This window comes from Pseudorca crassidens, chromosome 8 (genome assembly GCF_039906515.1).
Source record: "Pseudorca crassidens isolate mPseCra1 chromosome 8, mPseCra1.hap1, whole genome shotgun sequence".
Taxonomy (NCBI): domain Eukaryota; kingdom Metazoa; phylum Chordata; class Mammalia; order Artiodactyla; family Delphinidae; genus Pseudorca; species Pseudorca crassidens.
Genome location: NC_090303.1, coordinates 101,968,517 through 101,995,743, shown reverse-complemented (window position 1 = coordinate 101,995,743; position 27,227 = coordinate 101,968,517). Strand labels below are relative to the sequence as shown.

Below are 27,227 nucleotides of genomic sequence, written 5' to 3'. Positions count from 1 at the left end.
AAAGAAACGTAAAGTGATGTATCGAGTTTTGAAAAAGAGTTTTGTTGTTTTTGTACATGTTTTAATCAGTCATCATAAATGCCATTTTTTATCTTCCAGAGCCTCTTTAAACATTACATTTATCTTCTTTGTGCTTTGATACTTTTTACAAAGTTCTTTTTTTAATCCCAGTTTTTCATTTATAAATTTCATAAGAAACACAAGAACTCTTTGGCTGGGAAAAGCTCATTCTTCCAAACCAGTTATACCTGTGTGCTCTGCAAACGCAAGTCTGGTGGACAGCTTCCTTTGCTAGTACGGGTTACAGTAATTATGTTCACTGAATGATGATGGGTTTTTAGCTGCCAGAATTGCAGCTTTCATAATATTTACCACTTTTAGAGGCCTAGTGAACCAAAGGTTTAGGCTGAACTGTTTTTGTTTTCTAAAATATACATCAGGAAAATATCCCTCAATATGAAGAAATTGTTTGATAGATGTAAATAGAAATCCTTCTAGTTCATCTTGTAAACATTAAGTCTCAGAAGAGTTCAAGGCCATGTGGTACATTGGAAAGAACCCTACATCAGAAATAGGACTGAGCTGTAAAGGCTGGCTCAGCCATAGCTCATTCTAGATTCTTGAGCATGTAATTCATCCTTCCTTGGCCTCTCTTCCTTCATGTGTAGAAATTGAATTGGATCAGACTGTCATTGAGTGTCCATCTGATCTGTCCCTCCCACGCAGCTATGGCGAACATAGATAGCTCTTCATTGCTTGAGTTGTAATGTTTTTTTTTAACCTTAATTTTCCAATTAGCTATTACTAATTTAATTGGTTTTAAAGGCATTTCCTTTCAATTAACATACAGCTTCCTCAATTTTTTTAGTAATTAGAAGTGTAAAATTCAAATATTCATTTGACTAAAATGTCTTCTATATTTATCAAATAAGACTTTAAAGCATAAGTACCTTAAGTATATAATAATATTTATGAGTGAATTTTTGTTAGACAACTAACATCATAAGGGCAGTGTCCATTTTAAAGAGTGCAGTCTTTAAAGTCAGAGCCCTGGGTTTGAATGCCACTATTGCTACCAGTTAGCTATGTGATTTTGTTTTATTTAACAACTCTGTGCCCCAGTTTTCTCATCTATAAAATTGTGGTAATACCTACTGTACAGAAATGTTGAGAGATGAAATAAGAATTGTGGATGTAAAGTGCTTAACTCTGCACCTTACATTTTATCTATCTTTAATAAATGTTTTATTTTCCCCTTATTCCCTTCACATACCTATTCATTCTAGCTTTGTACCTTTAAAAAATATGTAACAGTAATTTTATTGTTCAGGAAATAGAACCATTTATTGTTTAGATTATATTTAATTGCACCCTTTGTGTTGTCTCCTGTGCCCTTCACCTCCCATCTTAATAGTCCTTCCTGGGAGTATTGAGTAGATGGCATGCCCCCCTCCTCCTGTTGACCCTTCTGTAAAGTGTAATGTACATTTAGGAAGCTTTCTTTAGCTTTTTAATGGAAGTATTGATATGAAAACTGACCATTTCATACTTTTGCAAAAGAGCCTTTAAAAATAGTGGATCTGATTTGCTGATTACTGCTGTGATCTAAATCTGTTGATCGGGATTGTTTCTTTTGGTGTACAGGTGTAATTCCCCTGTTGTCCATCAGTAATATATAGCTTTTTTGATGTGCAGGAACCTTTTGTGATAGTACTATTTCTTGGACATCTTGTGATAGCAATTGTATCTTTTTTCACCATTGTTCAGGGGTGGGGTGGGGCATACATAATATATAGTGATGAAAACCCGCCAGGAATTCAGTAACAGTGTTTTTCTAGCTTTTCTTTATTAATCACAACAGTGTCAAGATAAACTATAAATAATTGTATAATCCACCCAGTAGAAATAGTTACCTGGCCTATTAAGAGCTGGTGGTACCACATGGCCATAGGAACCCCTGTAGTAGATCTGAAGTCCCCAGGTTCTGGTCATCACTGAACACTATTAAGTCACAAACCAGGTGGAGCCACTCCCTTACGTTAACTGCAGGAAACAAAAAGCCGCCAAAATAGTAAGAACGTAACAGTTTTTGATAAATACCACTAAATTCATCATGGGTCATATTAGGAAAAAATTCTTGCTAATGGTGGTCTCAGATTTCTCAGATTTATACTGAAGGCATTAAATAAATGATCTATAAAGTTCTAAGATGCTTTCCTAATGATAAAAGCATTGCCAGTATAAGAAACAAATCATCTCCTGCCCAGTGCTCTATATTTGTGGGTTTTCAAATTTCTTTTTCATAGTGAAATAACTTCTTCATTTAAAAAAAGTGAAAATTTCAAATCAAATATTCATCGCCTCTACCAGACTTCACATACCTCCTCCCCTGTCCCTTTTCAAAAGTTAACAGCTTGGTGTTTATCCTTTCAGAACTTTTAAAATAATTTATTTTTGTATAGTCTTGGTTTGTATTTTATGTTTTGCTGGACATATCACTCAACTTGCTTTCTTTTAATACTGTATCTTAGAGCTTCTTTTTTTTTGACTGCATAATTCTACATCCTTTTTAAAAATTGATGTATTTTATAGTATGGATATCTATAATTTATTTAGTCATATGCTTTTTGACAGACATTGAGTCTGTTTTCTCTTTTTGGTATTACTAAAAAATGCTGCAGTGAACCTTTTTTGTGTATGTGTCTTTGGCAAGAGTGTATTAAATGTTGGTAGTTACTGCAAAATTGCCCTCCACCAAGAATCCCCTTTCCAGGCAGACCACATTGTAGACAATAGAGTTTTGGGGTTGAAGTAAGTGAAGGGGGTCCCCAGTGCTTCCTTTTGTTCTCTTTATTGATGCTTGAGAAGTTTGGGGGAGATCTAGAGCTGTAAGGAGCCCAGCTTGAAAGAGTGGTCTCTACAGTAGAGCAAGTATATTGAAATGGAGAAAAGTTAATATGAGTAAACGGATAAAAAGCCATAGCCTTTAATAGCCATACATTTTGTACACATAGTTTGTTTAAAATGACTATAAAAACCCTCTTTCAGATTTATAGCATGTGAAGTCTTTAATATGGTTGTGTGCATTAGTATGAGAATACTAAATCTATCTGAAGTATATAAATATTAGAGCTGTAGATCAAACCCTTGTGCTATCCTCTGTAGATAATCTATAAATATTAATAATATTCATGAAGTTTTAGTTTTTCTTATAATATGAATTAAGGTGCCACACTGTTACAAATTTATCCATTTTTAAATTTAATTGTAATCTAATCTGGGAGTATCGAATTATTATACTGCAGTTGGTAGAAACATATGTGACAGAATTGTGTGGTTTTATTTGCATAATTTTATTTGATTCTTGTAAAAAAAAAAACCCAAAAAACCTTATTTTTAAAATTCCGGTCAATTCTTTATATAAAAGAATTGACAGGCTATCTCTATAATTATTTATATATTTCTATATTCAATTTTTATATTGTTAAATACTAAGCTTTTCTGTTATTTCTGCCTTCTTATCAAAATGATGACAGAATTATCTGTTCTCAGTTTAGAATTTTATAACTAAGTCAATTGTTCTCATATGTGCTTATCTTTATCTAGGAAGCTTTCTTTGGAAAAGATCTTCTAGATACAACTAGACAAAACAGACTAAGTTTAGATAATCTATCAGAAGATACAGCTCAGCTTTCTTACAAAACAAACATGAACACAAATTTCTTGGATCCTTCCTTAGATCCACTACTTAGTTCATCCTCAACTCCAGCAAAACCTGGAACTCACGGTATGTGGAATCAGTGACAAACTTTTCTTTATCGCATTACATTCATCTTCCTTTTAATCAAACCTTTGAAATGCTTTAGTTTGGCCTCATACGCATTTTAAAAATTAACTTTATTGAAGTACCAGGTCTATAAGATTTATCAAATAAGTTTATCTGTGTAACAACCACTAAATCAACTCCTGTGAGTGGCGAAGGAAAATGTTTGGTTTACAGTTTGCTGAGGGTAATGTAAGGGAGTGTAATTAGGCCATAGTTGGTGAGTTATAAATATAATAGTCTTCAACTTAGGTAGATTTTTGTTAATTACATAGCCCCAAGAAATTCAGAAGAGGAAAAGAGTGCTGTAGCTGGGAACTGGCTGTTCCACTGTGATAACAAAGTGAAATATATTTCAGATCAGTTTCTCACTACTGAGGGTTTGGGCCAGATAAACCTTTGTTGGAGGAGGGAGGCTGTCCTGATATTTAGCAGCATCTCTGTCCTTATGATATCATAATGATCAAAAATGTCTCCAGATATTGCCAAATGTCTCTGCAAAACTGTCCCCTATTGAGACCCACTGCCCTAGCTATAGTGAATATGGGGACTACCTAGAATCAGAGAAAGGTATGAGAGCTTAATGTTTATTAATATTAACGTCAGCAAGGCTCTCAGAGGTTTAACTAGTTAGGTATCACAAAGTTTTTCCTCCACTTCTGTATTTTTTATCTCGCTTTCAATTAGAAATTTAATGTTCTTCTGACAGGCTTCCTTTTGCCATTGAATTACATTTATTACTCCTTTAATCTTATAAACTCAGTTTGGAAAACAATCTTAAGGCAGCAGCCTTCCACTGAAAGATGACTTTTGATATATTAAGTAGTTACAGCTTCATTAACTTACCACTATCCTGGATGGAAATACAGGCTTTTATTTTTTATTTTAACTTCTTGAAATAATTAGAAGCAATCTTATCCCCTTGTTATTTGAATGCACCCAGCATGGGAGTAAAGGCCATGCTCTTTGTTTAATGTTAGCAGATCATTTTACTTTAGTTGTTGTTTTGAGTACTTACCTGCTCTGATCCCATGTTAATATGTTGTTAAAATAATGCATAGTGAAAGACTTGTCGGCCCTTCAAAGGATGTCTTACTCTGAAGGATTATCTTATAAAAGTCTTGACTAGCCATTTAAAGACTTACATAGAAGGAAATTGCCCTTGAGTTTTCATAAGGAAAAGAACTAAGGTTGGAAGGAGACATATTGTGACTGGAAAGACATTGCTGTACACTATTTTTATTCCTGTTTCCTTTATTTGAAGTTGTTTTTTCCACAGAACTCCTGAAGAGAGAATACTTTAATGATAAAGCCAAAATGTAGAGGACTAGAGTAATACACATTTCAAAACCTAGGTTAAATATAATGTCCTGTGCAGTCGAACCACTCTCTTGCCACTATGATGGAAATTCAAAAGTAATGGCTTCCTTTTTAAAAATACTTTATTCAATGTAGTCCATTACATCAGTTTTAATAATTTGTTGATAAGATACAAAATTTCTTCAGGTAGAGGAGAACTTTTAAAACATGGTCCTTTAAAAAACGCTGGTTGTAATTTGTTTAGTAGAATTCCATTGGTTTAAAACAAACAAGCCCGCAAACCTTAACCCTGGAACAATTATCCCCCAATTTTTTTTCTTTCAAGTGTACTGTTTTCTAGAGAATACATTATTGAAATAATTTGATTTCTTAAAAACTTTACAAATATTTGGGCATACAGAATTTACTTTAGCTCAATTTAAAAAATTATATTTTTATGTATGTCTGAATTCTATTTGAGAAGTATACGTTTAATGGGACAAGACTATTTTCATAGAAATATTTGATCTAGAATCTGGAGTATTTTATGTCCTCCCCTCCTCTCCTTTTTTTTTTATAAATTTTTAATTGAAGTATAGTTGATTGACAATGCTGTGCCAATGTCTGCCTTACAGCAGAGTGACTCAGCTATGCACATATATATTTTTAAAATATTCTTTTCCATTATGGTTTATCATAGGATATTGAATATAGTTCTCTGTGCTGTACAGTAGGACCTTGTTGTTTATCCATTCTAAATATGAATCCTTTTTTTTCTTAAGTAAAAGTATAGTCCAAATGGATAAAAATATTCAGATATCCCTTAACTTAAATGACTAATAAAGTTTCTAAAGGTAGCCTAAATATTTTCCTGCTTGATTAGGCCAGAAACCCTGGTAGTTCTCCTTGACTCTTCATTATCTCATATTCCACATCTGATATCTCCGCAAGTTTGCCTCTGCCTTCAAATGATATCCCAAAGCCGACCACTCCTAACCTCACCCTCCCACCACAGTCTTGTGGGCTGGTACCACCTCTCACTTAGACCCGTCCAAGGCCTGCTGACTGATCCATCTCCCCTCTTGCCAACATGCCTTACCCCCTCCTCCACCCCCGTCGGTTCTGCGCCTGGCAACCAGCGTTTCCCTGTAAGATGTCAGTCACACCCTCCTCTGGCAGTCGTCCAGCAACTTCCCATTATACAGTTGACCCCTGAACAACAGGGGTTTGAACTGCGAGGGTCCACTTATATGAGGATTTTTTCCACTGATACGTACAGGAGTCCTACCATCCCTGGCTGCCTGAATCTGCAGAGGTGGAAATGAGGATATAGGGAGGGCCGACCACAAGTCATATTCGGATTTTTGACTGTGTGGAGGGTCGGTGCCCCTCACCCCCATGTTGTTCAAGGGTCAGCTGTACTTTATACTTCAGAATAAAGCTCAGTCTTCGCCTTGACTTGTAAAACCATCCATAATCTTGCTTAACTGCCTTTTCAATCTCTTACCACTCTTTCCCTTTCTTACCGCAAGCACTGGCTCCTTGTCTTGACAAAACTCTTCCTGCTCTGGTCTTTGCATCTGCTTTTCCCTTTGCCTGAGGTACTCTCTCCATTTTAGGGCATATGCTCCCGTAGCTTGTTTATTAGATTTGTGCTTGGTAACCACCTTTAAAAGGCCTTCCCTGACCACTTTATCTAATATCTAACAGTATTTCCACATCTTATTCTGGATCCTTCTTTCCTTATTGCTTATCTTTATAGCACTTACACTGCTGTCATTTATTTACTGTCAGACTCCCTCTGCGAAAGTAAGCTCTGGAGGCCATGCACTTTGTTTTAGTCACTTCTGTATTCCCAGTGGCTGGACCAGTGCCTGTTAACATAATCCATAGCCATAATTCTGTGGGTGCTCAAACACTTTCTTGAATAAATAAGTGAATTAATCAGTGTTAAGGGTAAAGCTGGAAGTAGGCATTTAACTAGATGGTATCTGGTTTATACTTTACAAGGAACTTCTAAACAGTAGGTTTGCCTTTAATATTTTATTTATCTTCTGGAGTGTTTTCCAGATGTCATTTTTAGTGATGCCACTTTCTTAATTTTTTGCTTTGTTTCACTTTTATTGCCTGTGGGTTTTATTTTAAATTTTATTTTATTGTTAATATACAGTAGTCACAAAAACAAAAGTCTTAATTTTTAATGTTTTGTTACTGAAAATGTTGGAGTGCCTTTTCTATGAAAAATTCCTTACTTTAGAAGTAATAAACTTTTTATGACTCTAGTACTTACCTCAGTATCTGCTGTATTCTAGATATTTAGTAAATGGTTGAATGAGTGAGTTTTAGAATTTAATGTCTAGGAAAATACTGACACTTTACAAACATACTTACTGCGCTTAGGCACTGCTGATGATCCCTTAGCCGATATTTCCGAAGTCTTAAACACAGATGATGACATTCTTGGAATAATTTCAGACGACCTTGCAAAATCAGTTGATCATTCAGGTATATATGAGTACTGTTTGCCCAGTGTCTATTTTATGATGTGAGTGAGAGGTATGTGTGTGAAACAAGCTTAGTCTTTTCTCTGAAACTGAAAAAAAAATTTTTTTCTTTCTTTTCCTTCCTTCCTTCCTTCCTTCCTTCCTTCCTTCCTTCCTTCCTTCCTTCCTTCCTTCCTTCCTTCCTTCCTTCCTCCCTCCCTCCCCTCCCCTCCCCTCCCCTCCCCTCCCCTCCCCTCCCCTCCCCTCCCCTTCCTTTGTCAAAGAACTCATCATTTTGTTTGATCTGCCTTGGCTTTCCTGCTTTAAGAGGGGAAATAGCAAGTTAGTTAATTTCTGTTGCCTGTCTAATTGCATCAGATTTAAGGCCTGTTGCCTTAGAGTCCTGCTGTACCTGTTTCTTCTTTTGTTTGCACCGTCCCCCAGCTCCCGTGGTAATCATCCATTTTATTTGGTTTGGGTCTTGTAGGTCTTGATTTATGCACTTTCCAGGTTGAGAGCTCATCTTGTCCATTTGGTAAGAAACTGAGCAATGGATGACGGCTGACTAGAAGTAGTCTTTTTTTTTTTAAATAGTGATTTCAGCTGAAACAACCTGTAGGTGCATGTGTATTTGTTATAGTGCTAATTTGTCACTAATCCAACTTTGCTTTTCCCTTTGTGCGTGCAGCTAAAGCATGGTACAACTGTACTGTGTTTTGGATGACTTTCTCTGTAGTGTTCTTTTTTTTTTAAATGAATGGTTTTATTCATGTTAGTATGTAATTTATAATATTACCCAAATATTATAGAGTTAGTTCCTATAAGAGCAGATAAGTTCCAGATAAGAGCAGATGAAATTTTACTTTTGATAGCAGTAATATTGAGGAGGAAGCATGATAAAGTAGATAAACCAGTTTTAAATATGACTATTGCTTAAAAACCAATTTATATGAGATAAAGCATGTAATAAACATAATCTGTATATTGTTTTTGACTACAGAATATTTCAAAAATATGATCTGTAGTTGAAATTATTCACAAAAGGATAATTTTTACAAGGCATTAAAAATTTTAGAGCTTGTCATTAATTTGTGTGAAACTTGTTTCACAAACTGCATATGATAAGTTGAACCATACATTTGAAACACTGTCTTCTAAGTTTAAGCAGTTAATTGTATATTAAACATTGTATATTGATTCTTCTTAGAGAGTCCTGTCTTAGTAATATGCTGCTTATTTTTTTGTGGAAGTTAGCACTTCAGAACCAGATGTGTTCTTTGGTTTCTCAGGGAATGTGTTTGCATTGATTAAACCGTACCTTTAAGCAGCACCCAAGTTTATAGATACATTGTGCCTAATTTTTACTGATTGACTCTCCAGATTGATTTAGGAATCCAGATTAATTCAGAATTATAGGCTTCTCATCGCTCTGTGTTAATCATATGGTTGTGTTTTAATGCAGGGAAATAGTGTAGTGCATTCTGTGTGAGTGTTCAGAGTTCACTTTTTAATACGCATACCTTGCTCCTCAGCTGGAATAGACCTTGGTGCCGGCGTTGATGATCCTTCCTCTTTGCCTCAGCCAAGTGTCAATCAGAGTTCACGACCGTTAAGTGAAGAGCAGCTCGATGGCATCCTCAGCCCTGAACTAGACAAAATGGTCACAGATGGTAAAATATTTGCCCTACATCTAGGCTTTCTAAAAGACATGAGTAAATATGATTTTCAAAGATTTCTGCATGCTTATTTACAATTTAACTTCTCTTCTGATAATTTTATGTCAAATGCTGTTTTGTATCAGTATATTGAAATGATGGTTGTTAATATTTCCACCTCTTTATTTTATCCTAGGAGCAATTCTTGGGAAGTTATATAAAATACCAGGTATTTGTGTTTTGATTTTTAGTTTATAAGAATGGAATTCCCTGTGCTTTGGCTCTGTAGCCCTTTAATCGTACTGTCATTGGAACTGTGTCTCCTAGAGCTTGGAGGAAAGGATGTGGAGGACTTGTTTACCGCTGTGCTCAGTCCTGCAGCCACGCAGCCAGCTTCCGTACCACAGCCTCCGGCGCCTCCGCTGCTGCCCGCGCACGCTCAGGGTATGTCGCCTCTCGAAAAGTGTTGTAAGCATGGCTCTGCGGTGTGTGTCCCTCAGGAACCACGCACACAGACTGATAGCAGAAAGCCCTCTTTTGTGCCGATGGAAGAGTACCAATCTCTGAGTTTCCCTCAGTTACACACCTACCTCCCTGACATCCTCTGGAAATCGGCGATTCTCTTCATGGCCAGAATTCTTCTGCTCACTTGATCTGCGGTGCCACTATTAACAGTGCCTGCCTTCTTCCCGTCCCCCAGTCCCAGTCCCAGCTCACTTTTACTCAGTCCTTCCTGCAAAGATGTTTGGAGAACTGCTCCCCCCTCACCTGACTGCCTTAGACTCATCCATCTGGTCTCAGTTTCACTGTCATTTCCTCAGTGGTTAGCAAATCACCACCTCCACACCTCCCCCATGCTTTTCACTGGTAGCATGTGGTGCAGATGTAAATGACTGTTTGGGTAATTATGGTTTTCCCTTTAGATTGTGAGCTCCTTGAAGGCTTGGGTCACATCTGTCTTCACCAGTGTATACCTTGCCACAGAGTATGTCCTTAGTACATACTTTCAGAGTAAATCAGTGGCCTTTCTACCACTGTCGACTATGAAATTCCTAATTCTGTGGAAATTTGCCTATTTTGTTTAATCCACTTTCTTCTGCCTATTTGTAACTACTTGCAGAACAAGTTTAAGGCTTTCCTTTCTCCCTCTGCCTGGACAGCTAAAATCTGATAGGCTAGAAGTAAAATTTGTGGGAGTAGGTAGGTAAGGTGGTAGTGCTGCCAGTCTGGGAATCTCCTATAGAAGGGAGATGGTGGTGTGTATTCTTGATGATTTGAATAATGGGTCATTTCTCTATATCCTGTTGTCACTGCTTCATGATTATATACTGAATTGAATAATTTGTAATGATACTTTTATAAGCTCATACACTGTTTTTGTGTAAGTGCTGAAATGTACAAATAATTTAATGTTATCTTTACTACCAATTTTGTGTATACATGAAAAAATTCTATAACGCACATAATTAAAATATTTTAGTTTCTACCAGTTTAGCCTCTAAACATAAATTTACCTTGATTTTTGCTAGACTAAACATGTGATTTACATTTGGATAAAACAGACATCATAAGTGCTTCTTGCCTTAATTGTTCCCATATGCTGTCTTAATGATTAAGAACTCTTCAATATTTCTCTTCTCAACATACAAAAAAAACTATCTCCATGTTTTCTGAAACTAAAAGTATGTATTTCAGAAATTAAATCATTTAAACATGTATTCCTTTATAAAAGGTTTTATGATCATTGTTTAAATCATTTCACTGTGCTGTCTCATTTTTAATAAGGTTTTGAAGGTTGGGGGCAGTTGATTTATTTTTTTCTACCCAAAATGTGCTTATTGGGATGGTTTCCCATTCATCTTGATTCCGGCAGCTTTTAGTGCTGCTTCCGTCTGGAGGAGCATCCTTCTGTAAGCCTTGCTTTTCCTCCTGTAGGCTGGCAGAGGACAGTAGAGCAGCCAACACACAAAACTACTGTGTGTGCATGGCTAGAGACGGTGGTGATTATATAGCATCCTGGGCATTTCACATCCATGAAATAGGAACTGGGGCTCTGCACCAGGCGCTTCTTCTTGTGTTTCCTCTTCTCTTCTGGAGAGGGATGAAGGAGATCCTTTGCGAGAGGCATGTTCTCGTGGGGAGGTCATCACCGTCGGAAAGGTGGGGTTGATCTTTTTTTTTGCGTAGGAGTCGCTAAGATTTCAGCATTCATGTTTGAAAGAATAATAATTTAAGGATAAAGCATGATCAGGTCACATGCAGGGAGACCACACAGATACTCAAGAATGGCAACTCTAACATTTTCCAGGGCAAAGGAAGAGAGGTAAGTGGTCAGTGTTTAAGAAGGCAGAACAAAAAGTACGCGTGGGACTGAATTGTGTCTACACAGCTAGGCATTGGCAGTTGGCCTTTTTTTCTCCAGGTTTCTGAGAGGCACTGGAGACCTCACACCAGTGAAATGACCTGATGAGTTACACATTTCGGCAGAGTAGCTCTGATGTCAGTATTGGAAATGGATTTGACACAAGAAGAGTTGTACTAATGAGTTTATTGCAGTTGGGACTGAGTTAGAATTTGGGCTCCATTTAAATATATCTGCAGTGCTAATTGAAAGGAGGAAATGGATTTGAGAGACAGTGATGTTAGAATAAGTAGGATAGTGCTACCAAATGGATGTAAGATGTGAGAAAAAAGGAAATAAATTGAACTAGACTATATATAAGCCAGGCTTGCCTAGAGGACAACCAGTCATGCTGTAAACTGGAAACATGGAACAAAGAAGCGTGCACGCACGCGTATGTGCATGTGTGCATGTGTGTGTGTGTGTTGTAGGGGAACAAAGAAGCGCGTGTGTGTGTGTGTGTGTGTTGTGGGGGAACAAAGAAGCGCGCGCGTGTGTGTGTGTGTGTGTGTGTGTTGTAGGGGGAGGGTAGTGGAGATGTAATGAATTTAGTTTTAGGCCATTTTTAGTTAGAAATGGGACATACACATTGTTCTGACTTACAGGCAGTTGCAGTTGTTGAAGGCTATAGATGAAAATTTAGGAATTGTCTGTTTAGTGGTTGGAAGGGTGAGGTTTCTTAAGAATATACTGCCAGTAGAGTACAGAATCTTGAAGAACTCTTTTTAATTAAATAATGAGTTACATGCTTAAGTCAACTGATTTATATTATACACTCCTTTCCCCTTTTGAAGCATTAGGTGGAAGTGAAAAAAGCTGAGAGATGGAGACGCTGAGTGAGACGTATAGGATCTTCGCAGTGGCCGTCATCAGGCTGTAGGGTCGGGTGGGGTGAAAGGCACTGTTTCACTGGATGGTGAGATTGCTGTGATCTTCAGTGGAACAGCTTAGTAGGAGCGATGAGGAGAAGGGCAGAGTGTGATGTGTTGACACTTTTACAGAAGGTCAGAAAGCGGAGAAGGGAAATTTCAAGAAGATTGAGACAGTAACTTGAAATCACTTTAGGTGAAAGTTCCATGAAGTGACTTTGCAATTCTTTCCATGGTTTATGCCTTGAAAAAGATACTAGTGTGACCAGGTATGGTAGACTTGAGAGAATGGGAGAAAGACCACCTCCTAGTTAAAATAATAACAAAGGGAAAATGCTTTGCATCTATTTATGTGTACTTAAGTTATTTAATTTCTCTGGGTCTTTTTGCATAAATGGGGCTACACGTAATAACCCATTTCATGGCCTGCTTGTGAGGACCAAAGAGTTAATTAACACATGTAAAGGTTTTGGAACAGTGCCAGGCATATACTAAATTGCTAATGAGTAATAGCTATTGTTATGTAAGGTTTCAGTCTAGTCGTATTGCAGGTACAGTAGTCAGTGCTGATAGCTCCAGGATAGATCACATTCTCACTACCAGGAAGGGAGCTTTTCTTTATCCTAACTACATGAAAGGCATTTAATATTTTTCAATAAAATATCATATTCCTTAGTGGAACCTACTTTTCTCTAAAGTTAAAAAATAGAAGTAGCATTCTACTTGGAATAAGTGCAGAAATCTTGCTTCTTAATCCGATCCTTGGAGTGAACTTAAGTGTCCTGAGACACTTGTTGTGGAGTCCAGATCCAGTGGGCCCAGATCTGCCGTTCTGCAGGAGAAGCCCTAACCTGGAAGTCAGATGATTCCAGGACCACCGTCCTTGAGACAAAGCCTGAAAAGCTGCGGGCAGTCAGCCCCAGTGTCCTCAGACGAGCTTGAGGGTCGTAACGGAGGGTCTGGTTTGGCTGAAAGGACATTATGTAGTGTAGAACATTATGTGGGCAGGACACTTCGTTATGTTTTCTAATAGCTTGGCAAGTGGTTGGGTTAGGAGTTCTGTGTCACCATACCAGGTGTGCCCAGTATTAACCAACTTTGTAACTGATTTTCATTTGTATAATTAACTGGTGATGTGGATCTCCTAGTGTTGTTCTGAGTGTTACGACGTAAGTAGAGGCCGTGTATTTATTATGTCTTTAAATTGGAAGGGTTTTCTCCCCACCTTCCAGTTTTATTGAGATATAGTTGACATACAGCACTGCATAGTTTAGGGTGTACAGCATAGTGATTTGACATACGTCGTGAAATGATTACCACTGTAAGTTTAGGGAAGGGGTTTTTGAAGGTACACCAAAAAAAGGTGGGTTTTTTGTTTGTTTGTTTTTTTGCTGGAAAACTGCTTGGTTAAGGACAGTTGGCTTATTTCCAAATCGTTTAGGAAAATAGATGATTGCAATAGGGGTTGGAGTTATATGCTTGTGGAGAGTTTGGAGAAACACAAGGTGGTCTTATTATGGTTTGCCTAATGTCTATTTAGAAAGAAGATGTGAAGGTACTGGAATGAGAATTAAAATACATTTGGGGGCTGAAACTGCAAGTAATGAAAATTAGGTCAAAACCAGAAATTATTTATTTTTACAGCAGTCATGCAGTTTATAATGGCAGATGAGATGTTGCTTGTTGTTCCAAAGTACTTTAGAGAAAGCGTCAATTTGGGAGTAATAGGTGTTTTTTTCATATAAGGGACATCTGTTTGTAAATTTTGAGTGAAAAAGAATGTTTGATACAACTCACTAGCATTTGTTGAGATTGATTCTTTTTTTATTTATTTTTATTTTTTTGTGGTACGCGGGCCTCTCACTGCTGTGGCCTCTCCCGTTGCGGAGCACAGGCTCCGGATGCGCAGGCTTAGCAGCCATGGCTCACGGGCCCAGCCGCTCCGCGGCATGTGGGATCTTCCCGGACCGGGGCACGAACCCATGTTCCCTGCATCGGCAGGCGGACTCTCAACCACTGCGCCACCAGGGAAGCCCTGATTCCTTTTTTAGAGCTCATATGTACTGCATACTTACTGCATAGCAGGCACTGTGCTGAAAACTGCACATACAGTATGCCAGTTACATTATAGGATACCTTCATTTTATAGAAACAGTGATTGATTCTGCTTATAACAAGTAGCAGAATTAAGATTCAAGCTCAGGGCCGTCAGACTCCAAAACACATGCTACTTCCATTATACCATAATGAAGTAAACAGAATTATAGAGTCCATATTTCAAAATTTTATAACCTAGTCACTCTTTAAGCGATATTTTACAGTATAATATTGGGGGGAAAATCCTACTTTTAAGTAGTGTTACGAATTTTTATTTAAAAATATTTCCGCCGCTTTTTAATTATTTTTTAATAATATGCAAAAATTGCTGCTTTCTTCTTTTAAGATGTTTTTTCACGGATGCCACTCGTGAATGGCCTTATCGGACCTAGTCCTCATCTCGCACATAATTCTTTGCCTCCTGGAAGTGGACTGGGAACCTTCCCTGCTGTAGCGCAGCCCCCCTACACTGATGCCAGGTATTTAAAAGCCTCCACGTTCTACGGAAACGTAAATCTTTTTTGTTATATGAATGGTTATTGGTCTGAGTGATCGTGCACAGTGTTAGTGTGTTGCACTCATTGTGATCTTTGCGAAAAATCATCAAACATTTTAGCTATTTTGTAATAATAGGTTTAATGAAACTGTACTTGACCATAGTACTTAGAAAGTTATTTTATGTTTATGAAGTAAAGTTGTTTATTATTTGCCAGGGATAAAAATCCAGCATTTAATCCAATGGCAAGTGACCCTAACGGCTCTTGGACATCATCAGCTCCCACTATGGAAGGAGAAAATGATACAATGTCAAATGCCCAGAGAAGCACACTCAAGTGGGAGAAAGAGGAGGCCCTGGGTGAAATGGCAACAGTAGCACCAGTTCTCTACACAAATATTAATTTCCCCAACCTAAAGGAAGAATTCCCAGGTAAGTCACGGATATATCACTGCTTACATGTGACCAGCTTTCCCACACGGCACAGGCTTTTTTTGTTCTTGTCTCACTATAACAGAGAGCCTGTGTATCACCATTAATTTTTATCTAGTGTGACTCTGCACAATGTGAAGATTCCCTAGGTATCTAGAAACATCTTGCATTTTCTTAGTCCTAAGCCCGGTACCGATTTGCATATTTTCCAGAAGTTAATTTCAATTAATGAAGTGATTCCAGCTCCTAGCAGTCTTTTTAAATACATGGAAGTCAGTGTTGTGTTATATGTGTAATTGTACAAGAAAATTCCTAGAATAAAAAGCTTATCATTTAATCAGAAGTATTAAGTTAGGCTAAATCAGACTCCATTCTAAGTATTGTTCACATTGAAACTAACTCGGAATTATTTCCCCTTCTTCCCAACTGTCTAGCCCATTTGAAAAAAGCAGATGGTACAGTGGTACCATTTTTGAAAATTCTCATTAGCAAGAGGATGAAACATTTGGAATAATGTCACTTACAGAATATTTGTAAGCAAATGCTCATTTAGTATCTTGAGTTCATGTTGCAAGACAAACTAGGATTTGAAAAGGTCACTTAAGCTTTGTCTTGCAATAGTTTCCCAGCTGTCATATAGCTCTTTTAAATTACTAGAGGAGTACTTAAAAGTGGATTTTTTTATGGATGACCCCTGTCTTTTTTGGTTTGGCCACCTTGTAGTACTTTATATATTATTCATAGAAATAAATGCTACCTTATCTAACAAGAAAAGTCAGTGGTTTAATGCAGGGCTGTCTGTTAAAGCAGTATACACATTCTTCAAGGGTTTTTTTTTTGTGTGTGTGTTTTTTTAACCACAGTTTTATTTGCTGCTTAGAGATGAGTATATCTGGTTCTATTAAGTCACTTAGTGTCAGTGTAAAAATTGTCCTTAGATTGGAGCTGTAGGTTTCCTTTTTTTTAATGTAATTTTCTTTAATAGATGTACTGTGTGATTCTAGAACCTCATGAAATACCGTGTTAAGGCTGTTGGTCTGCAGCTGATTTCCATTTTCACTGGCTATTTCAAAGCTTTCTGTTTATAAATATGGACAAAAGCATTTCTACATTTATTGCTAACTGTTGATCTCACCCACATTTCATTTTGTGTACTGTCCTGACACTGAGTTCATAGAAGGGGCTTGAAATCATTGCTTTTCCGTATCTTTGTTGTGCACAAGTGCTGATGAGATGCTTATTTTTAGTAATGATTACTTCCTTTTGGTCAACTTGATAGAATTCTCTTGAGTACAGATGTTTTCCAAAACGTTTAGCTTTGGTCCTGGTAGCATCTTACATGGTTGAGGGAAGTTATTATGTTTGGCTTAACTTTATCTTGGCTGCTTAGAACTTTGATTTAAAAACTTCCCAGCTCCACCGGTGAGATTGTTAATGAGGCAGCACTCCATTCAGAAATATGTTTGGTCTGCTGTGTGCCAGGAACTTTATACCATACAAAGAACTAAATACAGGACTATCATTTATGAAAATATGGGCAGAATAAGTTTAACTGTTAGCAGTTTATCAACCTTTTGATTAAGACGCATCATTACCGTGGTTCTGTGAATGTGTCTACTGTGTTCTTTTGTTGCAGACTGGACTACTAGAGTGAAGCAAATTGCCAAGCTGTGGAGAAAAGCAAGCTCACAGGAAAGAGCACCATACGTGGTATTTAAAAAAACTCACATGTATCATGCCTTCAGACACAATACGTGAATCTTATTATTATCGTCTTAGGTTCATAAAAAGATTTCCCATTCCAAAAAACATATGTTAAATACTTGTACAACTAATAAACAGCTTTGTTTTATAGTGTTTTCCTAACTCACGATGTCTTAATATAGAGGGTGACATTTTCATAAGCTGGTTAATAGAACCAGTATGTTGAAGATTGAAATCACTTATCCTAGGAGCGTGTTTAACTCATTTCACTTTTAAATTGTTTTATCTCTTCGAAAGAGTACTACATTTTGCAGCCACATTAATGTGCCTCAGTTTCTTCCACAATAAGCTCTTTTTGTATTAGGTTTAGTAGAGGATTTTGAAAGAGGTATACCTGGACACCTTTAAGGAGCTTTTGAAACATGGACTTGGCCAGGAATTATTAGGGTATTTTATAAGATTCACAGTTCAGATGGTGACTTATTTTCTCCCAAAGAGCCAAATTAAGATTGTCAACTGGATCCAAATCCTTGCTTTCATTTGAAAGCATATGATATCTGCATTACCGTTTTGAAAAATACATGTACTTATTTTCTACTTTGATCTTCAGCAGACATACTGTCAGTGATAATGACTGCTTGGATCAAGCAGAAAATTTTGGTGGGGGGATGTGTTGATGATGCTTTGCTTTGTTTTACCTTGACTGGCAGAGGTAATGGCAGGATATTTTTAATATTTCTCAATGATTTTTCTTTTTTTAACGTTAAGCTTCAGGTTCCAGATTTTAGATTTGGAGGATTGATTTGGTATTTTCCTTTTCTCTAAATTGAGAGAGATATTAATCGTTCCATTTTTGAAGAGTCTGTTACAAAAATTAGGATTGAAAATATTAGATTACACCTGGGTTCTCTAGCCTGGTTCAAATAGAGAGATGGAAATATGTCTTCAGTTGAAACATGCCTTATAAAAGGGAAAAGTGGGGTAGTGTCCAGATCTTTTCACACAAGAGGCTGTAAGTTCTCAAGATTAATATTTCAACTGTTTACAACTATTTAACCCAACTTTTTCTTGCTTTTGTATGATAAAATTTGCCATAGTTTTATTTAATTTTAACATATACTGGGAGATAATTTTCTTCTCCTTTTTTCAAAGCAAAAAGCCAGAGATAACAGAGCTGCTTTACGCATTAATAAAGTACAGATGTCAAATGATTCCATGAAAAGGCAGCAGCAGCAAGATAGCATCGATCCCAGCTCTCGTATTGATTCAGATCTTTTTAAAGATCCACTAAAGCAAAGAGAATCGGAACATGAACAGGAATGGAAATTCAGACAGGTGTGTGTTTCTGTTTCTTTAAGAATTGGCTTTTTAGGACTTCCCTAGTGGTGCAGTGGTTAAGAATCCGCCTGCCAATGCAGGGGACATGGGTTCGAGCCCTGGTCCAGGAAGATTCCACACACCATGGAGCAACTAAGCCCATGCGCCACAACTACTGAGACTGCGCTCTAGAGCCCACGAGCCACAACTACTGAGCCCGCCTGCCTAGAGCCCGTGCTCCACAACAAGAGAAGCCACCGTGATGAGAAGCCCGCGCACCGCAATGAAGAGTAGCCCCCCGCTCGCCGCAACCAGAGAAAGCCCACCCAGCAACGAAGACCCAACGCGGCCAAAAATAAAAAGATAAATAAATTAATTAATTTAGAAGAATTTGCTTTTTGAGAAAAGAGCTGTTTATGATATAGTTTCAGCTATAGTTCTTACTACAATATAAAAATTTGATTTAAAATAGACTTTCCTTTCTCAGTAAAATATATTTAAGTTGATTTTGGGAAGTTTTAATAAATATCATAAACGATATGCTGCCGTAGACATTCGGTATACTGTGATGAATAATAGTCTCTCCTCTTGAGGAATTTACAATAGGGGAGCAATCTGGAAACTGACGACATCAAACGAATAAATTTTCTGTTGCTGTTCCCCCCTGCCCCGTGACAGCTATATTCTTCCTTAGCCGTATGATTGTTTTTTTCTTTCCTATTCCAACAGCAAATGCGGCAGAAAAGTAAGCAGCAGGCTAAGATTGAAGCCACCCAGAAGCTGGAGCAGGTGAAGAACGAGCAGCAACAGCAGCAGCAGCAGCAGCAGCAGCAGCAGCAGCAGCAGCAGCAGCAGCAGCAGCAGCAGCTGGGCCCTCAGCCTCTTCTGGGGCAGTCTGGCTCGGACACGCCGAGTGGCGGCATCCAGAGCCCCCTGACCCCGCAGCCTGGCAATGGAAATACGTCTCCTGCACAGCCCTTCCATAAAGACCTGTTTGCAAAGCAGCTGCCCGGCACCCCCACTTCCGCGCCATCAGATGACGTGTTTGTAAAACCGCAAGCTCCACCCCCTCCTCCGGCGCCGTCCCGGATCTCCATCCCAGAGAGTCTGTCACAGGCTCAGGCTTCTCAGCCGCCTTCCCCACAGATGTTTTCCCCTGGATCTTCTAACTCCCGGCCGCCATCTCCAGTGGATCCTTATGCGAAAATGGTTGGTACCCCAAGACCACCTGCTGGGGGCCATGGTTTTTCCAGAAGAAATTCTGCACTGGTGGAAAACTGTGCACCTTTACCGTCCGTATCTAGGCCCACTCAGATGAGCGAGACAACAGCAAGTAGGCCATCCCCAGTCAGAGATCTATGTTCTTCCTCCACAGCAAGTAGTGACCCCTATGCAAAGCCTCCAGACACACCTAGGCCTGTGATGACAGATCCATTTCCCAAACCCTTAGGCCTGCCCCGGTCTCCTGTAGTTTCGGAACAAACTGCAAAAGGTCCTCTAGCGTCTGGAACCACTGACCACTTTACTAAACCGTCGCCTAGGGCAGATGCGTTTCAAAGACAACGGATACCTGATCCATATGCTCGACCCTTGTTGACACCTGCACCTCTTGATAGTGGTCCCGGACCTTTTAAAGCTCCAATGCAGCCGCCCCCATCCTCCCAGGACCCTTATGGGTCAGTGTCACAGGCACCGAGGCGATTGTCTGTTGACCCTTATGAAAGGCCTGCTTTGACACCACGACCTGTAGATAACTTTTCTCATAACCAGTCAAGTGATCCATATAGCCAGCCTCCCGTCACCCCACATCCAGCAATGAATGAATCCTTTGCTCATCCTTCAAGGGCTTTTCCCCAGCCTGGAACCATATCAAGGCCAACATCTCAGGACCCATATTCCCAACCTCCAGGAACTCCACGTCCTATTGTAGATTCCTATTCCCAGCCCCCAGGAACATCTCGCTCCAATCCAGACCCCTATTCTCAACCTCCTGGAACTCCCCGGCCCACCACCATCGGCCCGTATAGTCAGCAGCCACCAGCCCCAAGGCCGTCTGCACAAGCAGACTTATTTGTTACATCTGCAGCTAATCAGAGACGTTCTGACCCACGTGCTCACCCTCCTGGAACACCGAGACCTGGAATTTCTGTTCCTTACTCTCAACCACCAGCAATACCGAGGCCAAGGATTTCAGAGGGTTTTACTAGGTCCTCAATGACAAGACCAGTCCTCATGCCAAATCAGGATCCTTTCCTGCAGGCAGCACAAAATCGAGGAGCAGCCTTACCTGGCCCTTTGGTAAGGCCACCTGATGCGTGTTCCCAAACACCCAGGCCACCTGGACCTGGTCTTTCAGACACTTTTAGCCGTGTCTCCCCATCTGCCCCTCGTGACTCCTATGATCAGACTCCCATGACTCCGAGATCTCAGTCTGACTCTTTCGGAACAAGTCAGGTTGCCCACGATGTCGCTGATCAGCCACGGCCTAGATCAGAGGGGAGCTTCAGTGCACCTTCCAGCTCACCCATGAATTCTCAAGGCCAGCAGTTCTCCGGTGTGTCCCAGCTTCCCGGACCTGTACCGACCTCAGGAGTCACCGATACACAGAGCACTGCAAACATGTCTCAAGCAGATACAGAGAAACTGAGACAGGTAAACAGGTTGAATGTTCTCAGATGTTTTAAGTGTGTTATTTGAGAATGCTGTTCATCTTATCAAATTGAGTAATTTATGTACAGCTGTTAAAGTCAATCTTTTCTGTAGAATTGGTCATACTGCGAAGAAGAAAAATGAAATTGGTAAAATCAACACTGATGAATTGGGCTTATTCTTTTATCTAATTTCAGTTTTCATGAGTTGGTAGGGGAATTCTTAAATATGAAAGGTTCAGTTTTGTGATAGTTGTATGGCAAGGAAAAGGACCCAAATCATCACTTTATTTTTTATAACCGATTGAATATTTAAGTGTAGCTAGTGTTTTATCATACTTTGAAATATTATGGTATTTTAAACATTACCATAGTCAAGAATCCGAAGCATTGAGACTTAAAAAGCTATTACTTTTTAAAAAGTCCCGGTCATTTTTTATTTCTTTCCGTTCAGCGACAGAAGTTACGTGAAATCATCCTCCAGCAGCAACAGCAGAAGAAGCTGGCAGGTCGACAGGAGAAAGGGTCACAGGCCCCAGGAGCAGTGCCTCATCCGGGGCCCCTGCAGCACTGGCAGCCGGAGAGTGCCAGCCAGGCTTTTACTAGGCCTCCCCCGCCCTATCCTGGGAGCATCGGGTCCTCCATTGGCCCTCCTCTAGGACCTAGATATGCTGCTTTCCCAAAAGACCCGCGTGGACCCTGTACTCCTGATGTTACTGGTATGGGGATGAGACCTCATGGATTTAGGTAATGCGTTTAGTTTCTTGACATTTAAATAGCTAATAGAAGGGAATATGCACGACTGAAATTATTTTGTTTGGGACCATTTTTTAATTGTATAGTTAATTAACAATGTTGTGTTAGTTTCACGTGTACAGCAAAGGGATTCAGTGTCATATATATATATGTGTGTATATATATACATATGTATATATATTCTTTGAAATTACTCTTAATCAAGAAGTTTATGCTGTTTTTTACTTTTTGATCCCTTTGAGATGTGATCAACATTATTTTTCACTAATGAGAGGTCGTGGGTTTTTCTTTAAACCCCTCAGTACCCAACAGAGCGTAAAAGCACTCCGTTTGTTATTAAATACTGACTGTACTAGCCTTACGTCACAGCCACAGCGATGGAGTTTATCCTACCAGTCAAACCTTTAAAATGTAACTGCCCTATTCCTTCAAAGCCTACTGTGATGTGATGAGTGAGAATTATTCTCTCCTTAGATTTTTAATTTTAATTTACATGGTAAATATTTGTGGAAATTTCAAAATTGAAAGGATGTTTTCCTGTAGGAATTTTTTGTGATGAGTGGTTTCCATCTTTGAAGTGGCTAGTAGAACAATCAAAGCCAAATGTAGGCCTGAGTTATAATAAGGATTATATTATAACATAATAATATTTCTTTAACATATGCTTTTCATTTTATCAGGTATAATTTTTAGTCTAATACCTACCTCCATGTTAAAGGTTTACCCTTGTTTTCCTTTTCTCTTTCTCCTTTTGCCTGTTGCTATTTTTTTTTTGGTTTTTTTTTTTGGAAAAAATTACATTACAATTTTATTATTGTAAGCAAATTAAATTCCAAAGGAAATACTTTTAGAAACAAAAAGGTTGGAATTTTGGAGTCAATCTTCAGATTTTTTGTGGTAATCCTGGTAGGATTTTTAAAGATTGTCAGACATACGCAGTCTGCTATCTTTTTTTTGTTTCTTTGTTTCTGCTTTATAACAAAGTGAATCAGTTATACATATACATATGTTCCCATATCTCTTCCCACTTGCATCTCCCTCCCTCCCACCCTCCCTATCCCACCTCTCCAGGCGGTCACAAAGCACCTAGCTGATATCCCTGTGATATGCGGCTGCTTCCCACTAGCTATCTACCTTACCTTTGGTAGTGCATATATGTCCATGCCACTCTCTCGCTTTGTCACAGCTTACCCTTCCCCCTCCCCATATACTCAAGTCCATTCTCTAGTAGGTCTGTGTCTTTATTCCTGTCTTACCCCTGGGTTCTTCATGACATTTTTTTTTCTTAAATTCCATATATATGTGTTAGCATATGGTATTTGTCTTTCTCTTTCTGCCTTACTTCACTCTGTATGACAGATTATAGGTCTATCCACCTCATTACAGATAGATCAATTTCATTTTTTTATGGCTGAGTAATATTCCATTGTATATATGTGTCACACCTTCTTTATCCATTCATCCGATGTTGGACACTTAGCTTGCTTCCATGTCCTGGCTACTGTAAATAGAGCTGCAATGAGCATTTTGGTACATGACTCTTTTTGAATTATGGTTTTCTCAGGGTATATGCCCAGTAGTGGGATTACTGGGTCATATGGTAGTTCTATTTTTAGTTTTTTAAGGAACCTCCATACTGTTCTCCATAGTGGCTGTACCAATTCACATTCCCACCAGCAGTGCAAGAGTGTTCCCTTTTCTCCACACCCTCTCCAGCATTTATTGTTTGTAGATTTTTTGATGATGGCCATTCTGACTGGTGTGAGATGATATCTCATTGTAGTTTTGATTTGCATTTCTCTAATGATTAATGATGTTGAGCATCCTTTCATGTGTTTGTTGGCAGTCTGTATATCTTCTTTGGAGAAATGTCTGTTTAGGTCTTCTGCCCATTTATGGATTGGGTTGTTTGTATTTTTGTTATTGAGCTGCATGAGCTGCTTATAAATTTTGGAGATTAATCCTTTGTCCGTTGCTTCATTTGCAAATATTTTCTCCCATTCTGAGGGTTGTCTTTTGGTCTTGTTTATGGTTTCCTTTGCTGTGCAAAAGCTTTGAAGTTTCATTAGGTCCCATTTGTTTATTTTTGTTTTTATTTCCATTTCTGTAGGAGGTGGGTCAAAAAGGATCTTGCTGTGATTTATGTCATAGAGTGTTCTGCCTATGTTTTCCTCTAAGAGTTTGATAGTTTCTGGCCTTACATTTATGTCTTTAATCCATTTTGAGCTTATTTTTGTGTATGGTGTTAGGGAGTGATCTAATCTCATACTTTCACATGTACCTGTCCAGTTTTCCCAGCACCACTTATTGAAGAGGCTGTCCTTTCGCCACTGGACATTTCTGCCTCCTTTATCAAAGATAAGGTGACCATATGTGCGTGGGTTCATCCCTGTGCTTTCTATCCTGTTCCATTGATCTATCTTTCTGTTTTTGTGCCAGTACCATACTGTCTTGATTACTGTAGCTTTGTAGTATAGTCTGAAGTCAGGGAGCCTGATTCCTCCAGCTCCGTTTTTCGTTCTCAAGATTGCTTTGGCTGTTCGGGGTCTTTTGTGTTTCCATACAAATTGTGAAATTTTTTGTTCTAGTTCTGTGAAAAATGCCAGTGGTAGTTTGATAGGGATTGCATTGAATCTGTAGATTGCTTTGGGTAGTAGAGCCATTTTCACAATGTTGATTCTTCCAATCCAAGAACATGGTATATCTCTCCATCTATTTGTATCATCTTTAATTTCTTTCATCAATGTCTTATAATTTTCTGCATACAGGTCTTTTGTCTCCTTAGGTAGGTTTATTCCTAGATACTTTATTCTTTTTGTTGCAATGGTAAATGGGAGTGTTTTCTTGATTTCACTTTCAGGTTTTTCATCATTAGTGTATAGGAATGCCAGAGATTTCTGTGCATTAATTTTGTATCCTGCTACTTTACCAAATTCATTGATTAGCTCTAGTAGTTTTCTGGTAGCATCTTTAGGATCCTCTGTGTATAGTATCATGTCATCTACAAACAGTGACAGCTTTATTTCTTCTTTTCTGATTTGGATTCCTTTTATTTCCTTTTCTTCTCTGATTGCTGTGGCTAAAACTTCCAAAACTATGTTGAATAAGAGTGGTGGGAGTGGGCAACCTTGTCTTGTTCCTGATCTTAGTGGAAATGCTTTCAGTTTTTCACCATTGAGGACGCTGTTGGCTGTGGGTTTGTCATATATGGCCTTTATTATGTTGAGGAAAGTTCCCTCTATGCCTACTTTCTGGAGGGTTTTTATCATAAATGGGTGTTGAATTTTGTCGAAAGCTTTCTCTGCATCTATTGAGATGATCATATGGTTTTTCTTCTTCAATTTGTTAATATGGTGTATCACGTTGATTTGCGTATATTGAAGAATCCTTGCATTCCTGGGATAAACCCCACTTGATCATGGTGTATGATCCTTTTAATGTGCTGTTGGATTCTGTTTGCTAGTAGTTTGTTGAGGATTTTTGCATCTATGTTCATCAGTGATATTGGCCTATAGTTTTCTTTCTTTGTGACATCCTTGTCTGGTTTTGGTATCAAGGTGATGGTGGCCTCATAGAATGAATTTGGGAGTGTTCCTCCCTCTGCTATATTTTGGAAGAGTTTGAGAAGGATAGGTGTTAGCTCTTCTCTAAATGTTTGATAGAATTCGCCTGTGAAGCCATCTGGTCCTGGGCTTTTGTTTGTTGGAAGATTTTTAATCAGAGTTTCAATTTCAGTGCTTGTGATTGGTCTGTTCATATTTTCTATTTCTTCCTGGTTCAGTCTTGGCAGGTTGTGCATTTCTAAGAATTTGTCCATTTCTTGCAGGTTGTCCATTTTATTGGCATAGAGTTGCTTGTAGTAATCTCTCATGATCTTTTGTATTTCTGCAGTGTCAGTTGTTACTTCTCCTTTTTCATTTTTAATTCTATTGATTTGAGTCTTCTCCCTTTTTTTCTTGATGAGTCTGGCTAATGGTTTATCAATTTTGTTTATCTTCTCAAAGAATCAGCTTTTAGTTTTATTGATCTTTGCTATCGTTTACTTCATTTCTTTTTCATTTATTTCTGATCTGATCTTTATGATTTCTTTCCTTCTGCTAACTTTGGGGTTTTTTTGTTCTTCCTTCTCTAATTGCTTTAGGTGCAAGTTTAAGTTGTTTATTCGAGATGTTTCCTGTTTCTTAAGGTGGGCTTGTATAGCTATAAACTTCCCTCTTAGAACTGTTTTTGCTGCATCCCATAGGTTTTGGGTCGTCGTGTCTCCATTGTCATTTGTTTCTAGGTATTTTTTGGTTTCTTCAGTGATCACTTCATTGTTAAGTAGTGTATTGTTTAGCCTCCATGTGTTTGTATTTTTTACAGATCTTTTCCTGTAATTGATATCTAGTCTCATAGCGTTGTGGTCAGAAAAGGTACTTGATTCAATTTTCTTAAATTTACCAAGACTTGATTTGTGACCTAACATATGATCTATCCTGGAGAATGTTCCATGAGCACTTGAGAAAAATGTGTATTCTGTTGTTTTTGGATGGAATGTCCTATAAATATCAATTAAGTCCATCTTGTTTAATGTATCATTTAAAGCTTGTGTTTCCTTATTTATTTTCATTTTGGATGATCTGTCCATTGGTGAAAGTATAGGGTGTTAAAGTCCCCTACTATGAATGTGTTACTGTCGATTTCCCCTTTTATGGCTGTTAGTATTTGCCTTATGTATTGAGGTGCTCCTATGTTGGGTGCATAAATATTTACAAATGTTATATCTTCTTCTTGGGTTGATCCCTTGATCATTATGTAGTGTCCTTCTTTGTCTCTTCTAATAGTCTTTATTTTAAAGTCTATTTTGTCTGATACGAGAATTGCTACTCCAGCTTTCTTTTGGCTTCCATTTGCATGGAATATCTTTTTCCATCCCCTTACTTTCAGTCTGTATGTGTCTCTAGGTCTGAAGTGGGTCTCTTGTAGACAGCATATATATGGGTCTTGTTTTTGTATCCATTCAGCCAATCTGTGTCTTTTGGTGGGAGCATTTAGTCCATTAACATTTAAGGTAATTATCGATATCTATGTTCCTATTCCCATTTTCTTAATTGTTTTGGGTTTATTATTTTAGATCTTTTCCTTCTCTTGTGTTTCTTGCCTAGAGACGTTCCTTGAGCATTTGTTGTAAAGCTGGTTTGGTGGTGCTGAACTCTTTTAGCTTTTGCTTGTCTGTAAAGGTTCTAATTTCTCCATCAAATCTGAATG

General features: G+C 38.4%; 2 protein-coding genes across 20 annotated transcripts in view; one reads left to right on the top strand and one right to left on the bottom strand.

The window, feature by feature from the left end:
* Positions 1 to 27,227, top strand: part of KMT2C (lysine methyltransferase 2C) — a 294,358-nt gene that overhangs the window by 225,605 nt on the left and 41,526 nt on the right. For all 19 annotated transcript variants that reach the window (XR_010945700.1, XM_067747507.1, XM_067747506.1 and 16 more), the window contains 11 exons: positions 3,607 to 3,787; positions 7,523 to 7,627; positions 9,138 to 9,275; positions 9,457 to 9,489; positions 9,588 to 9,704; positions 14,974 to 15,106; positions 15,341 to 15,555; positions 17,192 to 17,265; positions 18,412 to 18,594; positions 19,306 to 21,228; positions 21,679 to 21,971. Coding sequence is in view for 18 of the 19 variants with exons in the window: in XM_067747507.1 (XP_067603608.1) it covers positions 3,607 to 3,787; positions 7,523 to 7,627; positions 9,138 to 9,275; positions 9,457 to 9,489; positions 9,588 to 9,704; positions 14,974 to 15,106; positions 15,341 to 15,555; positions 17,192 to 17,265; positions 18,412 to 18,594; positions 19,306 to 21,228; positions 21,679 to 21,971 (3,395 nt within the window). In the remaining variant the exon portion in view is untranslated. The remainder of the gene's footprint in view (positions 1 to 3,606; positions 3,788 to 7,522; positions 7,628 to 9,137; positions 9,276 to 9,456; positions 9,490 to 9,587; positions 9,705 to 14,973; positions 15,107 to 15,340; positions 15,556 to 17,191; positions 17,266 to 18,411; positions 18,595 to 19,305; positions 21,229 to 21,678; positions 21,972 to 27,227) is intronic.
* On the bottom strand, positions 11,070 to 11,413 carry LOC137229492 (small ribosomal subunit protein eS27-like). The gene has a single exon (XM_067747531.1). The coding sequence runs from the start codon at positions 11,386 to 11,388 to the stop codon at positions 11,137 to 11,139; it is 252 nt and encodes an 83-aa protein (XP_067603632.1). The 5' UTR covers positions 11,389 to 11,413; the 3' UTR covers positions 11,070 to 11,136.